This window comes from Carcharodon carcharias, chromosome 1 (genome assembly GCF_017639515.1).
Source record: "Carcharodon carcharias isolate sCarCar2 chromosome 1, sCarCar2.pri, whole genome shotgun sequence".
Lineage (NCBI taxonomy): Eukaryota > Metazoa > Chordata > Chondrichthyes > Lamniformes > Lamnidae > Carcharodon > Carcharodon carcharias.
The window spans coordinates 45929558-45951868 of record NC_054467.1 but is presented as its reverse complement, the minus strand read 5'-3'; the positions used below and the strand labels follow the sequence as shown (position 1 = coordinate 45951868).

Sequence of the window (22311 nt, the reverse complement as noted above, 5' to 3'; positions counted from 1 at the left end):
AACAGTGGATCAATACTCTATTTTAGCATTTGAAAAGGTAAACATTTGATAAAGCCCTGCTAAACAGCATGAGATTTTATGTTCAAATCTCCTCCATTTTATCTCAGATCCAGAATTAGCTTTTTATTACAAAATAGATAAACTTATACCTGAAAGGCATTATTTTCCCCTTGTTTTTGTTCTGTGGAGATCCTTTATTCTGAGGGCTTCCTCCACTATGTTAAATCTGTTTTGATTTTATACCGGTCCAGCTTTACTGAATAAGTTAATTAGTGCAATGGAAATGAACCAAAACTTTAATACTAACGAAGTTCAGATTTTTTTCACCCCAGCTCTTCCAAGGACCTAACTGGCACTAAATTTGACTGCTGAGTAATTCAATTTTTTTTTTCCATTTTCCAGGCTTTGCTTTAGCACCAAGTGCCACTGCTGATAATTTTTCAGATTCTGGCCACAGTGAAATTTCCTCCCGCTCCAGCATTGTCAGCAATTCTTCCTTCGACTCAGTATCTGCCAGCTTCCATGATGACCGTCGGCAGCGACATTCTGTCAGTGTTTTGGACTCAAATTTAGGCTTGGGTATAGACAGAAGATTGGAAAAGCGATCAGCAGTTGATCCAGATCAATACTGTATAAGGTTGGACAAGTTTTTGTTGTTTTTCAAATTGTTTGAAGTGCTGCAGTAACCAAGTTTGCTGCTTAAGTGTTCCTGTATTTGAGTCTAAGCTTGCTGCTGACTCAGTGTAATTTAGGTTCTGACTAGGTCATTAAGCAGGTGGTTTGCTGTAGTTGAAAACATGCTGTCTGTCTGTAGTCATTATCTGATCACACGAGGAGCATTGCCATTGTAAACAGTGGCAGCTTCTGCCAGGCAACCCCCCTAGCTTTTATCTTAATTATGAGGGAAAGGAGCCAACTTTGACATTTGCTGTTATGGATCAGTGGCTATGATGTCTATAATGAAACTTACATTGCATCTTCGCAATGAACACCATCAAACAATATTTTCACCAGTAATTTCTGGTGAGATTTATATAATTTCAATGTAATTTCTCTATCTGTTTATCGATCTAGGATAGTTACTTCACTCAACAACAACAACTTGTATTTACATTGTGCCTTTAACATAACAAAATGTCCCAAGGCACTTCATAGGAGCATTATAAAGCAAACTTTAAGCCACATAAGGTGACATATGGACGGATGACCAAACGCTTAGTAAAAGACGTAGGCTTTAAGAATCATCTTAAAGGAGGTAGAGAGGCATAGAAGTTTAGGGAGGGAATTCTAGAGCTTCAGGCTGAAGCCATGGCTACCAATGGTGGAGCAATTAAAATTGAGGATGCTCAAGAGGCCAAAACTAGAGGAGCACTGAGATCAGGCAGGGTTGTGGGGCTGGAGATAGAGAGGAGTGAATCCATGGAAAGATTTGAAAGCAAGTATGAGAATTTTAAAATCAAGGCCTTTTTTTTAAAACCAGGAACCATTGTAAGCACAATGGTGATGGGGAACAGTATACAGGCACCAGAATTTTGGATGAACTCAACCTTACAGAGAGTAGACTGTGTAAGGTCAGCCAGGGCATGCATTGGAATAGTCAAGCCTGGAGGTAAAAAAAAGCATGATGAGGTTATTTGCAGCGGATGTGCTGACAGAGGAATGAATTCCAGCGAAATTATGAAGGTGGTCTTAGTGATGGCATATGGCATGGATGTGTGGTCAGAAGATCGTCTCAGGATCAAATATGACATGAGGGCTGAACAGTCTGGTTCAGACAGTTGCCAGGGAGTGGGATGAAGTTGGTGACTAGAGAGCGAAGTTTGTGGTAGGGGTCGAAAACAATGGCTTTAGTTTTCCAATGTTTAGTTGAGGAAATTTCTGTTCGTCCAGTACTTGGTGTCAGAAAATTAGTCTGATTATTTAAAAACAGTGGAGGAGTCATGAGAGGTGATGTTGAGGTAGAGTTGGGTACCATCAGCTTGCGCCTTGCACGTGAAAACTGATGCCCAGTTCTTGGATGTTGCAAGCGTGTAGATGAGAAATAGGAGGAGGCCGAGGATAGATCCTTGGACAGCAGACATAACTGCCAGAGTGGGAAGAGAAGCCATTGTAGATGACTCCCTGGTTACGACTAGATAAAAATGGAACCAGGCGAGTGTAGTCTCACCGAGTTGGGCAATGGTGGAGAGATGTTGGAAGAGGAAAGATTTATAACTAAACATTGAGAGGACTAAAGTCACCAACCTCAGACTACAACAAACACCATTCCTTTCTCCGCCCTGGCCACTATCACAGTCTAAATCAGACAGTTCACTGTATCACCATCCTGTTTGAGGCTGAACTGAGCTTCTGGCAAGACATCCTTTCCATCATAACTGACATATTCTTACATCTTTGTAACATTGCCCCCTTTCTCAGGCACCCTGCCAGTGAAACCCTAACCCATGCTGATGTCATGTCTAAGTTTGACCATTCTTAGTGGTCTCCTGGCTGACATCTCATCCTCTACTGTACATAAAGTCCAGCTCATCAAAACCCCTGCTGCCTGTATCCTGTCATGTGTTAAGATCTGTTCACCTATCACCCCTATCCACACCCCCCAACAAGAGAGAATCTAACATCATCACTTGACGTTCTATGGCATTACCATCACTGAATCCTCCACAATCCCCCACTATCAACATCCTGGGGGTTACCATTGAACAGAAACTAAGCTGGACTGGCGAAATAAATACTGTGCCTACAAAAGCAGGTCAGAGGCTAGGAATCCTGCAGCGCGTAACTCACTTCCCAACTCCCCGAAGCATGTCCACCATCTACAAGGCACATGATAGGAGTGTGATGGAATACTCCCCACTTGCCTGGATGAGTGCAGCTTCCACAACACTCAAGAAGCTTGATGCCATCCAGGACAAAGCAGCCCGCTTGATTGGCACCACATCCAGAAACATTCACTCCCTCTACCACTGACACAATAACAGCAACAGTCTGTACCATCTACAAGATACACTGCAGGAGTTCACCAAGGGCCCTTAGACAGCACCTTCCAAATCTGTGACCACTACCATCTAGAAGGACAAGGGCAGAAAATAGATGGGAACACCACCGCCTGGAATTCCCCTCCAAGATACTCACCATCCCGACTTGGAAATATATTGCCGCTCCTTCACTGTCGCTGGGTCAAAATCCTGGAACTCCTTTTCTAACACCACTGCGGGTGTATCTACACCACATGGCCTGCAGCGGATCAAGAAGGCAGCTCACCACCACCTTCTCAAGGGCAACTAGGGATGCTAGCCTAGCCAGCGAACCCCACATCCTTTGACTGAATAAAAAAAATTGACTTACAATGGCTTTCAGACATCTCAAATTTAAAATTTTCATCATTAATCTCTGTAAATTCCTCCAAAACTACCACCACACATCCCCATTCCGTTCGTCTGACCACAGCACCTTGTATATTATTGTCCCCTCTCTAAATTACTATTAGCAGTCATACCTGAAGCTGTTTAGTTCCATACTCTGGAATTCCTCCCTAAACTCTCTGCCTGTCCTGTTTTAACACCATCTTTAAAATCCATCTTTTTGACTAAGTTTTTTGGTGCCCCCTCCTTACATCTTCTCTGGCTCAAATTTGAACTCCAACCTCTGGATCTATAGTTCAGGCCTCTGGATTACAAGTCTTGTAACATAACTATTATGCTACCATTCTCTTATGGGTTTGGCCTGAAATAGGTGCCACCTCCCACCCTTGCAGTATACCCAAAAGTAGACATGCCTGAACCTCTGGCCCATAGTTTCTGCCTGATCACTATTAAAGCTTAACTGGTGGAAAGGTATTTTTTCCGTCATATCATTTCAGATAGTAAGACCTGCGCCTATGAACTTTGCCCTCATAAAATTTCCAGTTCAGGCACCCAAAGATAAAGTAGATTTTTCTAGGAAACCGCTACATCTTGGAACCATGTTTCAGTGTTATGTATGTCTTGGACCAATTAGTTTATTTGGTACATTGTTCTATGTCAACTGTGAAGTTGCAGTGTTGGGATTTTCCAGCCTGAACAACAGTGATTACCTGTTTCCTCTATTTGACATTACCAAAATCACGCATCACAAAAGATGACTGGTGGCCAAGGAGATTAATGTGTAGCCTTTTCACCTCAGGTGTTTGACCTCTGTCCAACTCAAATGTTTGAGAAAGTCTCCTTTGTCAGTTTAGTTCATGAGTCTCACGGGGAGCTTCAGTGTGGCCATTTCAATGCAGGGCAGAAATTTTAAGCTGGCAGTCGCATTCAAGTGCTTGAGGAGGTGCAAACGGTGATTGGAGGAAAGAAAATACATTCGAGGTTACTTTCGGAACTCAGCTTAATTCAAAATTGAGGGAGTTTTATTTTGAATCTGACCATTGATTTGGGTCACCTTAACAAATGCCTTAAAACCTCATATTTTACTTTATTTTCTCAGTTGGGTTGCTCTACGCCCTAAGTCAACCAATCTAGGACAGTATGGCTATCTGTGTTCAGACCTGTGCAATACATGCTCTTAAATAAGAGAAAACGCACCTGAGCAATGTGGGTTAGCATTCATTTTCTGCATGTCACTTCCAATTTTCCTATGAGCCTTGCATCCACTTTGCATCTCCTGCAAATGGGATCAGTTTAGATTTGAACTTTTAAGTACTTTATTAAAAGGCTCCATCTCTTTTCATGAACTTGTAAGTATTAAAAAAATTTACAATTCAGATAGCCAGGTAGTGAAGGATAAAACTGGACACTAGTCTTTATACACTTAGAAACTTTTATTTACAGAGGCACATATTACACATTCTGCACCTGGAATCCAACAACTACAATTTTAACCTTCTCTAATATATGAGCACAGATTAATCTCCAATTCTTATCACCTCATTAATATTGAATTAACATGGGCTTCCTGTGCTGTGCAACATCAGCTGGAACACAAATACAAAAATAAAATACTGTGGATGCTGAAAATCTGAAATAAAAACACAAAATGCTGGAAATACTCAGCAGGTCAGGCGACATCTGTAGAGAGAAACAGTTAACTTTTCAGGTCGAGATAGCCTTTCATCAGAACTGATGTTAACTCTGTTTCTCTTCATAGATGCTGCCTGACTTACCAAGTTTTCCCAGCTTTTTTTATTTATTGGCTGGAACTCAACCTGTTTCAAGCCTGTCAGTACAGTTCTGAACTAGGTTCCAAGATATTTATGAATGTGACCTAACATGATTTCTCTTTGAGTTCATCGGACTCTGTTCACCAGTCAGCACTGCTCTACCATCCGTTTCCTTCATTTCTCTCTTTCTTCTTCCCCGTTGCCAATAATTAAATTAAGATCAGGAGTCAGTGAATTTGGAATTATGTTGGGAATACAGCCCTCCACCTGGTATTGATGCTTCTATAGTAATTTAAGTTTAAGGGGTCAAATCAGGAACTATGTGTTAATTATAATTCCTTTCCTTTAATGAACATTGTAAAGGTTGAGTTAGCCCTCTTTTGCTGGATGTTGGAGATCCCTATAATTGGCACTAGAATTAAATTAACATTGGGAAAGATGAAATCTCTGCCATAGAGATTGCTAGATCTTTCTGGGAAACTTTCTACATGGTCAGTGGCAAATACTGTCACTTCGCTGCTGACTTCAAACTTTGGGCTATTATTTTTTTGCCAATATCTAAATCAGTGCTTTCTCTTATTTAGTTCTTACACACCAACAAGCACAGAGGGCAAAGGAAGCCTGTATGCAGGAGAAGCCGTACTGTCTTCGCCGAGTATGGAGGAGTTAACCCAGGATCAGGGAGACCGAACTTCCCTTGATGCGGCAGACAGTGGTCGAGGAAGTTGGACTTCTTGTTCAAGTGGATCTCATGATAACATCCAAACTATTCAGCACCAGAAAAGTTGGGAGACGCTCAGTAGTTTGGGGAATCTTCATTATGAGAGCTCTGCTGAAGGAACAGGACTAACAACTTTGTGGGCTTCAGGTAGCCAGATGGACCAAACCATATTCTCTGAACGTGGCACAAAATTCACCAGGCAGAGCCAGCCTAGAGATGGCATTGATCATGCTCAGTCCAGAAATAGTTGGGCATCAACAACAGGATACTGGGCAGAGGATTCTGAAGGTGACACAGGAACTATAAAACGGAGAGGTGGAAAGGATGTAGCAGTTGACTCTGAAGGAAGCAGCACATCATTAGCTCCAGAAGATCCTAAGCAGAATGCTAGGCCTTCTCACATAGCAGTATCTTCATCCACAGCAAAAGGTCTTATTGGTAAGTATTACATAGAATTTACAGCAGAGAAACAAGCCATTCCAGCACAGCTGATCTGTTCTAATGTTTTGGCCCCATGTGGGCCTTGTTCCATCCAAATCCAGAGAAAGCATGAACAAATGATTGTTCCAATAAAGTTTATTAATTTCTGCAAATTACAACATGATATTCTTGTATTTTAAAAGAAAATTTCCCCCAAGACTCACTATTTACCAGTTTAGTCCCAGCTCCATTATCGTTATTGATCTGGCTTTCAGGAGACATGCAAGAGAGAATAAGTTATTTTCATTTTTTTGCCTCCATACTCATGATCAAGAGGTGTAGGTTCTGTTCAATGGAAATCCATGGAAGATAGATTAGAAACCAAAAAAAAATTGCTTTAAATTTTATTTTAATAGAGCAATGGTCCATACTTTTAATCCATTTGAATCTCCTCTCTCCCTTTTTCTAACCTTGCAGCACCCATCTTATGTCTCCTAATGGTGGCCTCTGGTGCTGATCTGTATAAGGTAGAATCCCTGGATAGCTCTTCACTTCCTGTGCCCCTGGAAGCTTTAGCTTGTGTCCACTGATGAAGATAAACTAGTTTTACAAATCTTCTTATCGTGTCCACCGACAGTCTATACATGGCCCAGCCAGAACTGGACACATTTTTGCACCTTGTTGTTGAATTCGGCGAGATCTGCAGCAGTGTAGGGTTCCTCTAGCGATAGGCATTGCAGCAGATGTTGCATAGCCTGTGGCTCAGTTCCACATTCACAAGTAGTCGGGCTGGCTGTATATCCCCATTTGCTTAGTGACACCTTTGAACGACCGACACCAGTCCTAAGTCTGTTAAGGCACTTCCAGGTTGCCCAGTTGCAATTAGCTCCTGTGGGAAGGTTTTCATCCAGTAGAATTTCCATCGCTGGGGGTTGTTCGAGACTGGCGAGCTGGTCTTTCCACAAGGTGATTTGGGCTTCAGATGAGGTTGATTGTAATGGAACAACACTGTTCATGAAGCTCTTCCTTGACTTTAGGCGGTTGGGTGTAGGTGTAAGACTATGTAGAGGGTGCCTCTCACCTGATGTTTGATGGAGTCGCTCTTTCTTGCTGGCCACCATTCTTGTTATATCAGGGTATATAGGCTGTTGGTTTTAAACAGCCTGTGATAAGTCGGCAGCTTGCATTCAGAACGGCATTCATCTTCTTAGCATGAGTAGATCTTTCCCATGCAGAGCAGGCATATTCGGCAGTGGAATAGCAAAGAGCAAGTGCACTGGTTCGTGTTTTCAAGCTTGCTCCCCATTTTGTGTTAGTGATCTTATTCAGGATGTTGTTTCGTGCGTTCACTTTTGCCTTTGTCTCTTCGATGTGGTTCTTGAAGGTGAGGCATCTGTCAAGGGTGACTCCTAAGTAGACAGGGTGCTCGCAATGCGTCAGTGTTGCTCCATACCAGGTTACTTTGAGCTAGCATTTGGCTTCACGGTTTCTGAGGTGGAATGCACAAACTTGTGTCTTTGATGGGTTTGCGCGAAGGTGGTTTTCTTCATAGTCGGATGTTAGTCCCTCCAAGATCTCAGAAAACGTTTTCTCCATGGTGTTAAAATCAGTGCTTTGAGCAGTGACACATAAGTCATCAGCATATATAAAATGGCGTGTGACACCGTCAATAGGTTGGTCATTCGCGTAGATGTTGTACAGCAGCGGTGCAAGCACACTTCCCTGAGGAAGACCATTCCTCTGAATACGCCACCTGCTGCGCTTCCCACCTAGTTCAACATAGAACCGACGATTCTGAAGCATGCTTTCTAACAGCTCTGTTAAGTGAATATCTTTTGTCATCTCTAGGATCTTGCAGAGGAGACGTCTATGGTTCACTGTATCATATGCTGCTGACAGGTCTACAAAAACAGCACCTGTTACCATCACTTGCTCAAAACCATCTTCGATATGTTGTATGAGGTTGAGCAGTTGGCTTGTTGTTGATTTGCTGGGGCGGAAACCTGCTTGCTCTGGAATGATCTTCTCATCTACAATTGGTGCTATCCTATTGAGTATCAGGCGTTTAAACAGCTTATTGGTGTGGCAAAGCAGTGAAATTGGCCAAAGACTCTTAGGATCTGAGGGATCACTTCCGGGCTTTAATATTGCTATTACATCTGCCTTCTGCCAAATATTAGGTAGCTCGTGTGTTGCCAGGCAGTGGTTGACCTATTTTAGGAGCCATTTCTTTGCTTGCTGTTCAAAATGCTTTATCTGCTCTGTTGCTATGTTGTCAAAACCAATTGCTTTCCCGTGTTTTAGACTAGATATACCAGTTTCCAGCTCTTCCATGGTGAATGGTCCAGTGAAGCCAGGGTCTTCGCTGTACTTCTTCCTATCTAGTTGTGCTCTTGGTTGTTTCTTGTTGATTTTTCCATTTAGGAGCAACTGGTGTGCAACTTGGTTTGCAGACACATTTGGATGTTGGGCAGCTTTCTTGGGATCGCCTCCAAATTTGCGTATGAGAGACCATGCCTTCTTGCTGTTTTTTGTAAAATCTGTTGTCTCTATCAAGGTGTCCCAGGTGTTTTGACACTCTTGAGAGATACTTAACATCACCCTCTCACCGGTAGATATTGTTTCCTCTGAGAAGGGGTCAGATTCAAATGTTGAGACATACTCCCAGTAGAGTTCAGCATTCTCCTTGGTGAGACCAGAGATGTAGTGTGCTCTACAACCACAGGCATCTTCCTTCTGGCTGTTTTCTGGACAGCTTTTGCAAACAGGTTGTAGTGCTCAGGTAAAGGTTTAATGTGTTTAACCTTGTGGTCAAGTGCTCGTATGAACCCATTCCAATCGGCCTTCTTGAAGTTGAAGCGCCTTTTGAATGGTACGACAGTTGGTAACACTGCTGCATTTACCTGGATACCAATAGGATGGTGTTGTGTCTGTGGTATTGGTTCTATGACAAGTTTCTTGCAGAGGCCAGTGATGTCGTTGGTGACAATGGCAAGATCTGGGTTATAACTACACTTCCAGCGGGCACTGTACAAGGAGGCTGGCACTTTAGGATCATGGATGAGACTAAGCTGGTTCGCGTCCATCCATTCTTCGACTGCTTCTCCATCGTTGTTAGACTCCTTGTACCCCCATTGGGTACTGTCTAATAAAACATAAATATTCAAGTTATTATTGTCACAAATGTTTGTGTACAGAGCAGCAGTTGTCTAGAAATCTCTGTGAACCTTTTGTACATAGTTTATTAATAATGCAGATTATCCAAATATAAACATTGCCACTAAGCTGGTTAATAGTTAGCAGTACTGACTGATTTGTGTTTTATGCACATGTGAAAACAAAAATGTTGATAAAAGTTGCCAGAAGAATAAGTGTCATAAAGTAAATCAAGTATAACTTGAATTCACTGTATAAATTATGCTTTCGCCTGTTCACCCCCATATGTTGCTCCCAGAAGTTGAGGTTGGCAGGTGCTCAGTTTCCAGGCCCAGTGTTGTCAGTCACTGCCTTCTGAACTTGGTTTGAAATGATGTGTGCTGAACCACATGGGAAGAGGAAGAAAACCAATATCATTCCACTCTGCTCTACAGTAAACCAGACCACTGATTAACGTACTAAGCATAATAAGCATAAACATATTAACAAAATGGCCCTCATTAAAAAGTGGATGGTTTATACACAGGTACTACTTGTGATTTCTTTGGTAGTAGATGAATTCAACATCATTTAAAATCAGAGATCTAAAAGCTACTTACTTTGTGCTTTTTTATTTTTGAGAATTGATAATTGACTCGGTAAGATGAAAGAGGGCCCAGAAATGAGATTTAATACAGTATCTTTATTTTACTTGTGAGTTTTTGAAAGTACATTTCAATAAGATTAGAGAAGATCCCTGAACAAAACTGTACTGGAGTCCAAGGGTTTTGTTCATTCAGTTAGTTTTTAGGAATAATCCAATTTTGAAGTCTTGTTTCTATTTAATTAATAATATTGATAAGATTTACACATTCCTGACTAACCATCATTTTGAATTTTTCTGCCTTCAACATGAACAATCGCTTCTCAAAAGACCCAATTTCTTTACACTGTGCTCCTAGACTGGATCACTTCAATTTTCTTTTTAATTTCTTTCAATTAAAATGAACAGGATTTATTATATTGTCAGCATTGCATCTTGTTTTATGCCTTTCCATAGACCTGCATTCAGTTACCAACTCACTTGTATGCCATGTTAATTAACCATCTCTAATGCTAGTGTATTGTGTTACTACAGCACGAAAAGAGGGCCGATATCGAGAACCGCCACCAACACCTCCAGGGTATGTTGGAATTCCCATTGCAGACTTCCAAGAAGGCCATCGTCATCCAGGCATGAAACCTCCAGATTATAATGTAGCACTACAAAGGTCACAGTTCGTGTCAAGGCCATGTGATCCCCATGGACTTTCATCTGTTCAAAGTGCAACTGCACATACAATCAGTCACTCACAGATCAGGCCTCTTAGCCGGCCTCAGTGGCACAAACCAAATGAGTCAGACCCCAGGCTAGCTCACCTACAGTCCCAAGGTTCCCCATCTGAGGATGATGAGGATGGTAAGTGCCAGTCTATTATTTTTATCAGTTGCATTACTATGTAATTAAATGCACACAGGGCATGTTGGCTGTGCTCTATGAAATCCAGATAGGCAGAAAATATGCCAAAATTCAATTATGAATACAGAAGGAAATAATTTTAAGTGCCAGGTTACTTTTTACTTTATAGAAATCTAAATTACTTGATTGGAAACGTACCAAGTACTTCAGTTGAGGAATTCAGATGATTTTATATCGAAGAGAACATAAGAAAAAGGAGCAGAACATACAGCCCATCAAGCCTGCTCAGCCATTCAGTATCATGGCTGGTCTTGAAGTTCAACTGCGTTTCCTGCCCACTCCCCATATCCCTTGATTTCCTGAGAGGCCAAAAATCTATCTATCTCAGTCTTAAATATATTCAATGATGGTGCATCCACAACCCTCTGTGGTAGATAATTCCAAAGATTCACAACCCTTTGAATGAAGAAGTTTCTCCTCAGCTCAGTCAGAAATGATTGGTCCCTTATCCTGAAACTGTACGTCCTTGTTCTAGATTCCCCAGCCAAGGGAAACAATGTTTCAGTATCTGCCCTGTGAAATTCCTTTATAAACTTAAAAGTTTCATTGAGGTCATCTCTCATTCTTCTAAACTCCTGGGGCAGAATTTTTCATTCCGCAGGCAGGCACACGCCTGACCTGAACGGGAGTAAAATATCACTCGCACCATATTTCACTCGGCAGGCCTGCGCGGGTGCCAGAGTGGCACCTGCCATTAATTAAGCAGCCACTTAAGGCCCTCGACAATCCAATTGACTGTGATTTTTCTGCTCGTCACGCAGGCAAAACAGGCAGGCGGGCTGCTGACATTTTCACAAACCTCATCCAAGGGCAGGATAAAAAGGGTCAGCATCATTGCCAGTGTGAGCAGTGAGGAGTTTTGGAGATAGTTTGCAGCTGGTTGCTTATTGGTACTTGGCAGCTTCATTCTTATTCATTTCAGGACTCTTTGTATTACTATGTAATTAAATGTACACAGGACATGATAGCTGTGCTCTATGAAATCCAGATAGGCAGAAAATATGCCAGAATTCAGTTATGAATACAGAAGGAAATAATCTGCCAGACTTCTGGAGGATTCAGACAGTGTGGACCCTTCCAGATATCAAACAGCGTTCCCTTACCCTGCCAATGGAGATTGTGGTCTCAACTGAAGTAACCTCCTCTGATGAGGAAGAGAGGGGCAGAAGGGAGAGGAGGCCAGGTGTCCCAATGGAGCTTCCAGGGGAAGGGAGCTGTAGGAGTAGAGTCAGAGGCAGAAGGGACGTAGGGCCAGCAGGTAGTCCAAGGAGGAAGGGGCTGCAGATGACACCACTACCCTGCTGCCAGGATTTACATGCGGTGATGCAGCTACCTCAGTATGTCCAAGGTGCAATGCCGAAGGAAGCTCCACATCTTAGAGGAGAGCGTGACCTCCATTTGCCAGATGATTGGGCCTGAAATCAGCTCCAACTGTGTGGGTGGACATCCCATGGCAGTGGCTCTGAAGGTCACAGTGGCCCTTAGCTTCTATGCCTCTGGCTCTTTCCAGGGCTCAGTGGGGGATCTGTGTGGAGTCTCCCAATCAGCTGTCCACAGTTGCGTCAAGTTGGTGACAGAAGCTCTGTTCAGGCGGGTACTAACCTTTATTCTTTACCATACGGATGAGGCCAGCCAAGCTAAGTGAGCCAGAGGCTTTGTAGCGATTGCTGGGTTCCCCCATATCCAGGATGCCATCAACTGCACACGTGGCCCTCAAGGCACCAGCGGGTCAGCCGTGTGCCTTCATCAACAGGAAGGGATTCCATTGCATGAACGTGCAGATAGTGTGTGATCGCAGATTCAGCAAGTCTGTACAAGGTACCCTGGCAGCTCCCATGACGCATACATCCTCAGACACACCCAGGTGCTGAAGCTCTTCAGTGTTCCAGCCCAACTGTATGGATGGTTGCTGGGTGATAAAGGCTATACATTGGAGAGGTGGCTCATGATGCCTCTCCGCCACCCACGAACGGAGGCAGAGAAGCGTTACAATACAAGACATGTCTCCATAAGGGCGGTGGTAAAGAGGACCACAGGCCTTCTCAAGATGTACTTCCGATGCCTGGACTGTTCAGCGGAAGCACTACAATACCCCCCAGAGTGGGTGTCACTGATCGTGGTTCCATGCTGCACTCTCCACAATCTGGCACTGACAAGAGGGGACCCATTGGAGGAAGAGGATCTTGAGGCAGCTGCATAGGTCACAGATGATAAGTCCAGTACTGAGTCTGAAGAGGAGCACAGTGAGGAGAACGCTGAGGATGTGGAGCCAAACCTCAGTAACCTGCAAGGATGCAGGAACACCAGGAATGCCTTGATTCAATGCTTCTTCAGCTAGGTTATCAAAGACCAGCTTCAAACACAGCCAGGACTGCCTCCTCCATCCTGGATGTCTGAAAGGATCCATTCATTTGAACACAAAGAACACTCAGTGCTTGTGCACTGAGCTTGTGCACTGAGTGCCCCCCCCCCCACCCCCCGCTGACAGCAGCATTGGAGACAGCCTGCTGACTCTGTTGTCTTGTTGGCTTTGATGACATTGGTAGTCGTCCTCTGGCCAGTGGAGCCTGTGCTCACCTTGCCTGTGTCATTGGCAGAGGAGTGGAGGAGCTGCTGCTGTCATCCTGAGCGCCCTAATAGGAGCCCTCAGACACGACAGGCAGCTCATGCGCTTTGGACCTCCCTGTGCATCATTGATGAGGACAGGTACCTAGCTGGGATACTGGGTGCCTCATTTATCTCCCACATTGACACTGATCACCTGAGGTCATTGCCTGTGTGAGGGCTTGCAGGTCTGAGCGCAACCCCAGGAACCCCTCATTGTGTCCCTGGAGCTGCCTCTCCATGAGAGTCATCACTCTCTCAGTGGAGGAGGCATTGCACTCGGCCATGATGGTCAATGCAGTTCTCACGCTCCACGTGGACCCCTCTATCTTGGCACACAGACCCTCAAGGATCTCCACCAGATGCTTCCGCACATCTCGCTGGACATCCAGCGTTTTTTTTATTCATTCATGGGATGTGGATGTGGGTGTTGCTGGCCAGGCCAGCATTTATTGCCGATCCCTAGTTACCCAAGTTCAGAGGGCATTTTAAGAGTCACGTGTAGGCCAGACCAGGTAAGGGCAGCAGATTTCCTTCCCTAAAGGACATTAGTGAACCAGATGGGTTTTTACAACAATCGACAATGGTTTCATGGTCATCATTCGACTTTTAATTCCAGATTTTTATTGAATTCAAATTCCACCATGTGCTGTGGCAGGATTCGAGCCCAGGACCCCAGAGCATTATCCTGGGTCTCTGGATTACCAGTCCAGCAACAATACCACTACGCCACTGCCTCCAGAGGCTCATCTGCCTTCGATTAAGCATCGTCCTGATCTCTGACTGGCGTCGCCCTGGGCACACTCTGCCTCCAACTGCAGCTCAAGCGATTGTGAAGTCCCCTGACCAATGTACAACAATATATTAGCTGCTGCTCTAATGCCCATGGAGGTGCTGGTGCCCGCTTCAGAGCGGGTGTGACGCAGGTGCAAATGAGGCCCAGTGGTCCTCCGACATCAGGGGTGGCCCTTCGGGGTCTGGAGATCGAACGCCTACTGGTGAACCTAAAAGGGAGAAGAAGGACATGTCGTTAGTTAAAACCATCACACTGTCGCTGTGCATGTCGGGCACTCTGATGAGACAACAGAGATCATGGTGCCCTTGTCTTCCAATGATGAATGGGGGCTCCAGGTTCGAGGTTCACATCAATGAAGAGTCTACACTAGAATAGTTGCACAGGCAGAAATTCTCAGCTCTGTGCACTGTACTCTTACCTTCATCTGACATCCCTGCCTCTCCATGCCCGACTTCACATGGGGCGTGCTGGCTCTCAAGCTCAAGGGCATCTTGCTCATACCTCGAAAGGATTAGGAGGCTAGCAGAGCCTCCGCCAGTCCACGACCTTTCTATATTATTGTGGTCAGCCTTCTCCTAAAACAACAGAGGAGCAAGGCTTAGTCCACTCTGTACATGCAGCGCCATTGCAGCCTGGCCAACTCCAGCTGAGGAGCACCTGGCAGGGCACTTCCGAGTCATGGCCCTCAAGCCGCATGGCACTCAGTCCAAGCAAACAGGGATCACCCCCCTTGGCCAGCTCTGGCATGATTGACAGTTGGCACTCAGATTCTAGCACCCCTGAGGTCCACGGGGGCACAGCCAGACCTTAACACACCTGCACCTTGACCCATGCCAACACGGCACTCACCCTTCCTGAGTGCAGCAGGCCATTGAAGCACTTCCGGCACTGCACCCAGGAGCGTTGCACCCTGTCACGGCTGCTGATCAGCGCTGCCACCTCCTCCCATGTCCTCTTGGTAAGGTGCAGTGGCCTCCTCTTCCCATCCCTGGGGACAAGGGTGTCCCTCCTGGCAGGCACCTCCAAGAGGATTGCAAGGCACTCATCAGAGAAGTATGGTGCTGAGTACCCACCTGACCTGCCCTCCCACGTGCTGTGTCCAGCTGCACTCGACTCCACTGCGAACGTACAGGAGACATCCTCTGTGGCAGCCTTCCAGAGGTTGCGTGGGCCATTTTTAATATGGAGACAAAAATTGCACATATTACTCCAGATGTGGTCTCTCAAAACCCTGTACAATTGTAGTAAGACGTCTTTATTCCTGTACTCCAATTCCCTTGCAGTAAAGGCCAAATTGCTTTCTGAACCTGCATGCTAACTTTTTATGTTCCTTGTACAAGTGCACCCAAGTCTCTCTGAACATCAACATGTTCAAGTTTCAGACCTTTTAAAAAAAATTCTGCTTTTCTATTCTTGCGACCAAAGTCGATAACCTCACACTTCACACATTATACTCTGTCACCTTTTTGCTTACTCACTTAACTTGTCTATATCTCTATGCAGCCTCTTATGTCTTCCTCGCAACTTTTTGTGTTCTTTGTGAGTACACCATGTCTTTCTGAACATCAACACTTAGAAGCTTCACGCCTTTTAACAATTATTCTGCTTTTCTATTCTTATGACCAAAGTGAACGATCTCACACTTGCCACATCATACTCCATCTGCTATCACTTAACCTGTCTATATCACTCTGCAGCCTCTTTGTGTCCTCACTGCTTGCATTCCCACCTAACTTTGTATCATCAGCAAACTCATCTAAGTCATTAATATAGATTGTAAATAGCCAAGGCCCCAGCACTGACACTTGCACTCCACTAGTCACAGCCTGCCAAATTGAAAACGCCACATTTTCGTAAAATCATATTGATCTGTTGTAATCATACTATGATTTTATAAGTGCATTTTTAAAGCTTCCTTGGTAATACATTCCAGCACTTTCCTGATGACTACAATGCTTAAGAAACGTTCACAACGAATCCCTAAGATTGAGTGATTTTTATCATTCCTGTGTCATTATTTTCTGTAATCTACAAATTAAAATGTGAACCTGTTTTCCAGCTTTTAGTAACATTTAGCCTTTATATTTCAAATGGATCTGATTGCTGAGGAAGCTGAACTTCATTGCCTGTTCAAACTAGCAAATTTTATTTCTAAATTTTTTCGGGTGTAACTAAAGCTAGCTGGTTTACAGGTGTAAATTTTATTTAACTAAAATTTATATCTACCCGCAGACACTTAGAATGCCAACTTTAGCTTCTGTTGCTTTGTTGGAAAACTTATTTGGTACATCTTTATATAAAAACAATTATAACACTACTCTGTTATGATCAGAGCTGAAAAGCTAAAGAGATTTCTTCTAGAGGGCAAACTGGAGGGCAGCCAAAAGACCTAGGCGTATTTAGATGATGTCAGAGTGTTTGCAGATGAGCTATATTGGACAAGCTTGGCGTACCTTGACAGCACATCTCCTGGTGGGATTAAATACAGGCAGCAGCAGCACCAGTCGCTGAAAATCTGAAATGGCCTGGTTAGATTTTGCATTCACAGGAAATTATGAAGCATTAAACATCCAAGCCTTGAATTCAGTGTTAAAACATAACTATGATTTTAATTATGAGCTCAGTTCATGTTCAATTATCCATTTATCAGCATGTTTGAAGTTATAGGATGAAGTGTCACAAATAGCTTTGGAATTTCATGTCTTAAGCTGGTAGAGGAATAGAGAAAAGATATCAAACTGTGTTTTTTCAATGTTCCTACTTTCCTGAAGGTGGGGATTAATATGACAACATTTTAAAAAATATATTCTTTCATGGGACGTGGGCATCACTAGCTAGGCCAGCATTTATTGACCATTCCCTAATTGCCCCTGAGAACTTGATTCACTTGGTAGTCCTATTGTTGTCATTTCTCATATGAACTTGGACAGTGTGTGCTCACTGTTCATTTGTCCAAGCCATAATAACTAAATACAATTTCATTTTCAGTTGGTGCCTCCATTTCTTTTCACCATAGTTGACCAGGTACCAATCAGAAGCTGCAACCCCAGATGATTTTTTCTACTAATCTTCCTTACTGAAACCCACTGGAGCACCCCTATTGCCACATTGGCTAAGTACAGGGATTCAACCTGAAAACTTTCTGGTGTGCGTAGCTCTAGTCATGAAATATTACAGAAGGATTGAAGCAGCAAACAACAAAGATGATTTGATGATGCCTATTGTGAAGGAATAAGAGAAATTAGGAAGTTCATAGTTTTAACATCCTGGGAAGAAATTAGTACAGTAAGAGACTGCAATGAGTCTTAAGCAGGGATTTGTTTTATCACCGAACAGGGATGTGGAGGCGGAACTAGAAGTGGGTGGTGAAGGATTCCCCACCCACCCAACACTCCAACCTCCATTTGCAGTGTGATCTTGTGCCAGCTGGGCAATTAACAGCCGGTAGGGTCAGCTTCCAGATTCAGGCCTTGATATGGCAGCCATGTCTCACCTAACATAGAAGGAAATGCTGATGGCAGTAGAGAGAGTGCAGAGGAGATTTACCAGGATGTTGTCTGGGCTGGAGAGTTTTAGTTATGAGGAGAGATTGGATAGACTGGGGTTATTTTCCCTGGAGCAGAGGAGATTGAGGGAGGATATGATTGAGGTGTATAAAATTATGAGGAGCATAGATAGGGTAGACAGGAAGGAACTTTTCCCCTTGGTGGAGGGATCAGTAACCAGCGGGCATAGATTTAAGGTAAGGGGCAGGAGGTTTAGAGGGGACGTGAGGAAGAATTTTTTCATCCAGAGGGTGGTGGAAATCTAGAACTCACTGCCTGAAACGGTGGTAGAGGCAGAAACCCTCATAACATTTAAGAAGTATTTGGATGTACACTTGCGATGCCATGGATACAAGGCTATGGGCCTAGTGCTGGAAAATGGGATGAGAATAGTTAGGTACTTGTTTGACCGGCGCAGACTGGGTGAGTCGAAGGGCCTTTTTACGTGCTGTAGACCTCTATGACTCTATGTTTAAATGGCCATTAGCACTCAATTTAAATGGAGGTCTGCAAGAATCTGGTAACTTCCCTGACAGCCATTAGCCTACACCCACTACCAATCAACTTTAGGCCAACAATCATCATCCTGTGCCAGTCCTCAAGAAGGAGTTAGATATAGCTCTTAGGGCGAAAGGAATCAAAGGGTATGGGGAGAAAGCAGATGCAGGCTATTGAGTTGGATGATCTGCCATGATCATAATGAATGGCAGAGCAGGCTCGAAGGGCCGAATGGCCTACTCCTCCTAGTTTCTATGTTTCAACAGCCATCAGCCCCATCATCCAGGAGTCATCTCTCCTCACAATCATCCAGGAACCCACAATCCTCACAATGAAAGTGCAGTGAAAAACTGCTTGTGGGCATAACAGAAGCAGGATCCATTGTGGCCCCATGGTTCGGTGACAACTCCTTCCAAGTTTTCCTCCTGGCCAGTTGGGCAAGGCAGAAGGTCCCCTTCCCCAGGGATGAAAAGTGGAGACCTCCCAGCCTAACCAAATGACTGAGGTTGCAGAGGAGGTCAGCAGCTGTGGAGTTCTCTAGAGAACTTTGCTGCTGTGCTGCAAGTGGGGTAATGACCTTCTCTGCTCCACAAGTTTGAATGACAAACTTTGGGTCCCTTTGAGGTTTGAGGAAGAGCAAATGGATAAGTGTGAGGGTGCAAATGCTGGGGAAGGAGAGTCCAACAAACAACCCCACAACTGCTGGCCTCTTCTACAACCTCTGTCCAGGCTTGCTTGATCAGTGGCAATGGGTGGAGGCTACAGCAGCTCCTTGGAAAGGAATGTCAGGCGACACGAATGTGGAATTGTCCACTCTCGCAATGTGGCTTCAGTGTTCACAATGCCACATGCATGCTATTGACCACAGAAACTGCAGCAAGCACAAAAAACAATCAGACATTATGCTTACTGTAGTGGGCCACTAGCATTATTCTCCTGTGTTCCCGAAGGAACGCCAGAGTGTAAGGAGGTGTGAGAATCCCTTGTGGAGTTTGTCTTGGGTTCGGAGCCATACTGTGGATGTAACAGGAATGAGTGACAGTGCCAAGTGATGTGTTCAAACAACAATTTTATTGAATAATGATGATATGACAATTATAATTGATCATTTAAAAGAGAAAGAAGTAAAAAGAAAGATAAATTTATTGAAAGGAGAACACATTTCATGTACATCAGAAGAAAAGACTGTTTTTAAAAAAGCATAAGCAATAACCCCAAATTAGTCAGTTCCACGACATGAACGCTAAATTGGTAAAAATTCCCCTCAGTACATATATTACCAAGTTTCTAAGTAACCTTACATATGGGGGTGGACTCTTCGGCCAGTCACTCAGATGTCCCTTCCTCCATAGTCTTCAGTCGTTGACTATTCTATTCTGGCTGCTGCACCATATCTTGGAAGCAAGTATGAGCACCCCATGTGTGCCTGACCATCTGTCAGAGACTGTGACAGCCATGGCTTATGATAGTTGGCGTGTAGGAGGCTAGGCCCATGCTGAGTCCCAGACTGATGACGTGCCTCTGGAGTGATCCGTGATGCAGCGGATGCTGGAAGTCCAGCATAAGGTGCATGAAGATCTGACAGAGCTTCAAGAGGGTATCCATGCCCTGGCTTGGACAGTAGAGGAATCCATCCAGGCGATGAGTGCTGCAATCTCACACTCGTCTTTGTGCATGGCCTCCTCCTTTGACAGCTTGATGACTCTCGTGGAGAGCTACATCTCGCAGGCCAGTCAATGGACGCCGGAGATGCACGCAGACCTGCATGCAATTAACTTGTCTGTGAGCTCAAGGGAGGAGCAGTGACAAAGCAAGAGAGGAACTGGAATCTCCAGGTTATTGTCTTTCTCAGGTCAACATGGGGGTACAGGTATATCTTACAAGGGAGGGGGTATGGCAACCTTCTGGGGGCTTCTCTGAGCGTGCTCCAAGTGTGGACAGCAGCTCCTCAGTCCCTATGCCAATGATAACACCACCTCAAGTTGCATGACAACTGAGGAGGCTCCTGTACCTATACACAAGCCCTTCAGCATGCTGAGGTTCAAGCAGCCAGAAAACGACCGCTAAGGTCATCCCAGGCCGCAGGGCAGCAACTTGCCTGAAGCCTGGAAGTCAGCAGGCTGCTTGCACTACAGCTAGCAGTGAAGGGGAGCACCAGGTAGGAGCACGCATAAAAGAACTAAGAAAATGCAATGATTAGACAGTTAATGATTCCCTGCTTGTGTGTTCTGATTAATATAATAAGCGATTTGATTTAGGAAAGTTTCCATCTACTGTTGGTGGCTCTGTGGCAGTGCAATTGTGGTGTATATGCCCAAGGGCTGGCTGGGAGTGGCCATGGTTTGTATGCTTATCATTAGTGTATTTCAGCAGCAACAGGTGCTGGTGAATAAGCAGGTCTGGAGGGCAAATCTTTATCTGACAGGATGGCAGAAGCAATGTCAGCCGAAACGCATGTGTATAAGTGCTTCATGACCCTCCTTTGCGTCCACCCCTTAACATTCTCCAAGTGCTCCCTCATGTCCAACGGGATGCTGTAGTTCCTCTTTGGCTTCCTTATCTTCCTCCTTGTCCCAGGATGCCTCGCATTCCACTGTGTCTTCAACAGTCAATGTCTACATACACACAGCACCAGGTTGTGTAGAGCGCAGGTGACCTCCACTACCTGGGAGACCCCTACTGGGGCATATTGAAGAGTGCGACCCAATTAGACCAATCCAGGCACCTGAATCTCATTTAGAGGAGACTGATGGTCAGCTTGATGGTCACTCTGGTGGCAGCATGGCTCATATGAGAGCATTCTTCTGCCTCAGTCCATGGGTTCCGAAATTATTTTGTGTGGTCATCTCTTCGTTGGGTATCCCTTGTCGGCAATTTTCCATCCTTGCAGGCTTCCGGGGGTTGTTGAAAAGCTGGATAACGTAAGTGTCATGGCTGCTCCCAGGATAACAAGCACATACTGGCAGGATTGGCTGACAGTGGTTGTAGACTAGTTGGTCGTTCAGGGAATGAAATCCCTTCCTAGTTAATGAAGCCCACTGGCTGCATTGATGGCCACATGCATACAATCTCTGAGACCCTGCATTTTGGGAATCCAGCAAGGCCCCAAAATCTCTGGCTGTCACGCCTGACTGTCAGTTTGGTAATTGATGTACTGGTTGGCCCTCCTGAAGCAGGCATCTGTTGCTACCCTACAACAGTGCAGTGTCATGCAACTGATTGGGAGATGCCCATGTCAGTAGGCATCTGAAACGAACCTGAGGTGTAGAAATTAAGGTCCACAGTTACCTTGAGAGAGCCACTGGCATCAGATGACCACCAATACAATGCCTCACCTCATTTGCCATCATGCACACAGATGTTCAATGGCATTACCATCGCTGAATCCCCCACTATCAACATCCTGAGGGTTACCATTGACCAGAAACGGAACTGGACGAGCCATACAAATACTGTGGCTACAAGAGCGGATCAGAGGCTAGGAATCGTGCAACGAGTAACTCACCTCCTAACTCCCCAAAGCTTGTCCACCATCTACAAGGCGTACGTCAGGAGTGTGATGGAATACTCCCCACTTGCTTGGATGAATGCAAGAAGCTTGATACCGTCCAGGACAAAGCAACCCGCTTGATTGGCACCACATCCACAAACATTCACTCCCTCCACCACTGACAAACAGTAGCAGCAGTGTATACCATCTACAAGATGCACCGCAGGAATTCACCAAGGCTCCTGAGACAGTATCTTCCAAACCCACGACCACTACCATCCAGAAGGTCAAGGGCAGCAGATAAATGGGAACACCACTGCCTGGAAATTCCCCTCCAAGTCACTCACCATCCTGATTTGGAAATATATCGCCGTTCCTTCACTGTCGCTGAGTCAAAATCCTGGAACTCCCTTCCTAACAGCACTGTAGGTGTACCTACACCACAT

General features: G+C 44.7%; 1 protein-coding gene across 1 annotated transcript in view; it reads left to right on the top strand.

Moving 5' to 3' along the window:
* The window catches only part of rapgef2b (Rap guanine nucleotide exchange factor 2b), a 552839-nt gene that overhangs the window by 500435 nt on the left and 30093 nt on the right, over positions 1 to 22311 (top strand). Inside the window, exons 26-28 of the mRNA XM_041188696.1 lie at positions 403 to 637; positions 5722 to 6296; positions 10552 to 10872. Coding sequence (XP_041044630.1) covers positions 403 to 637; positions 5722 to 6296; positions 10552 to 10872 — 1131 coding nt within the window. The remainder of the gene's footprint in view (positions 1 to 402; positions 638 to 5721; positions 6297 to 10551; positions 10873 to 22311) is intronic.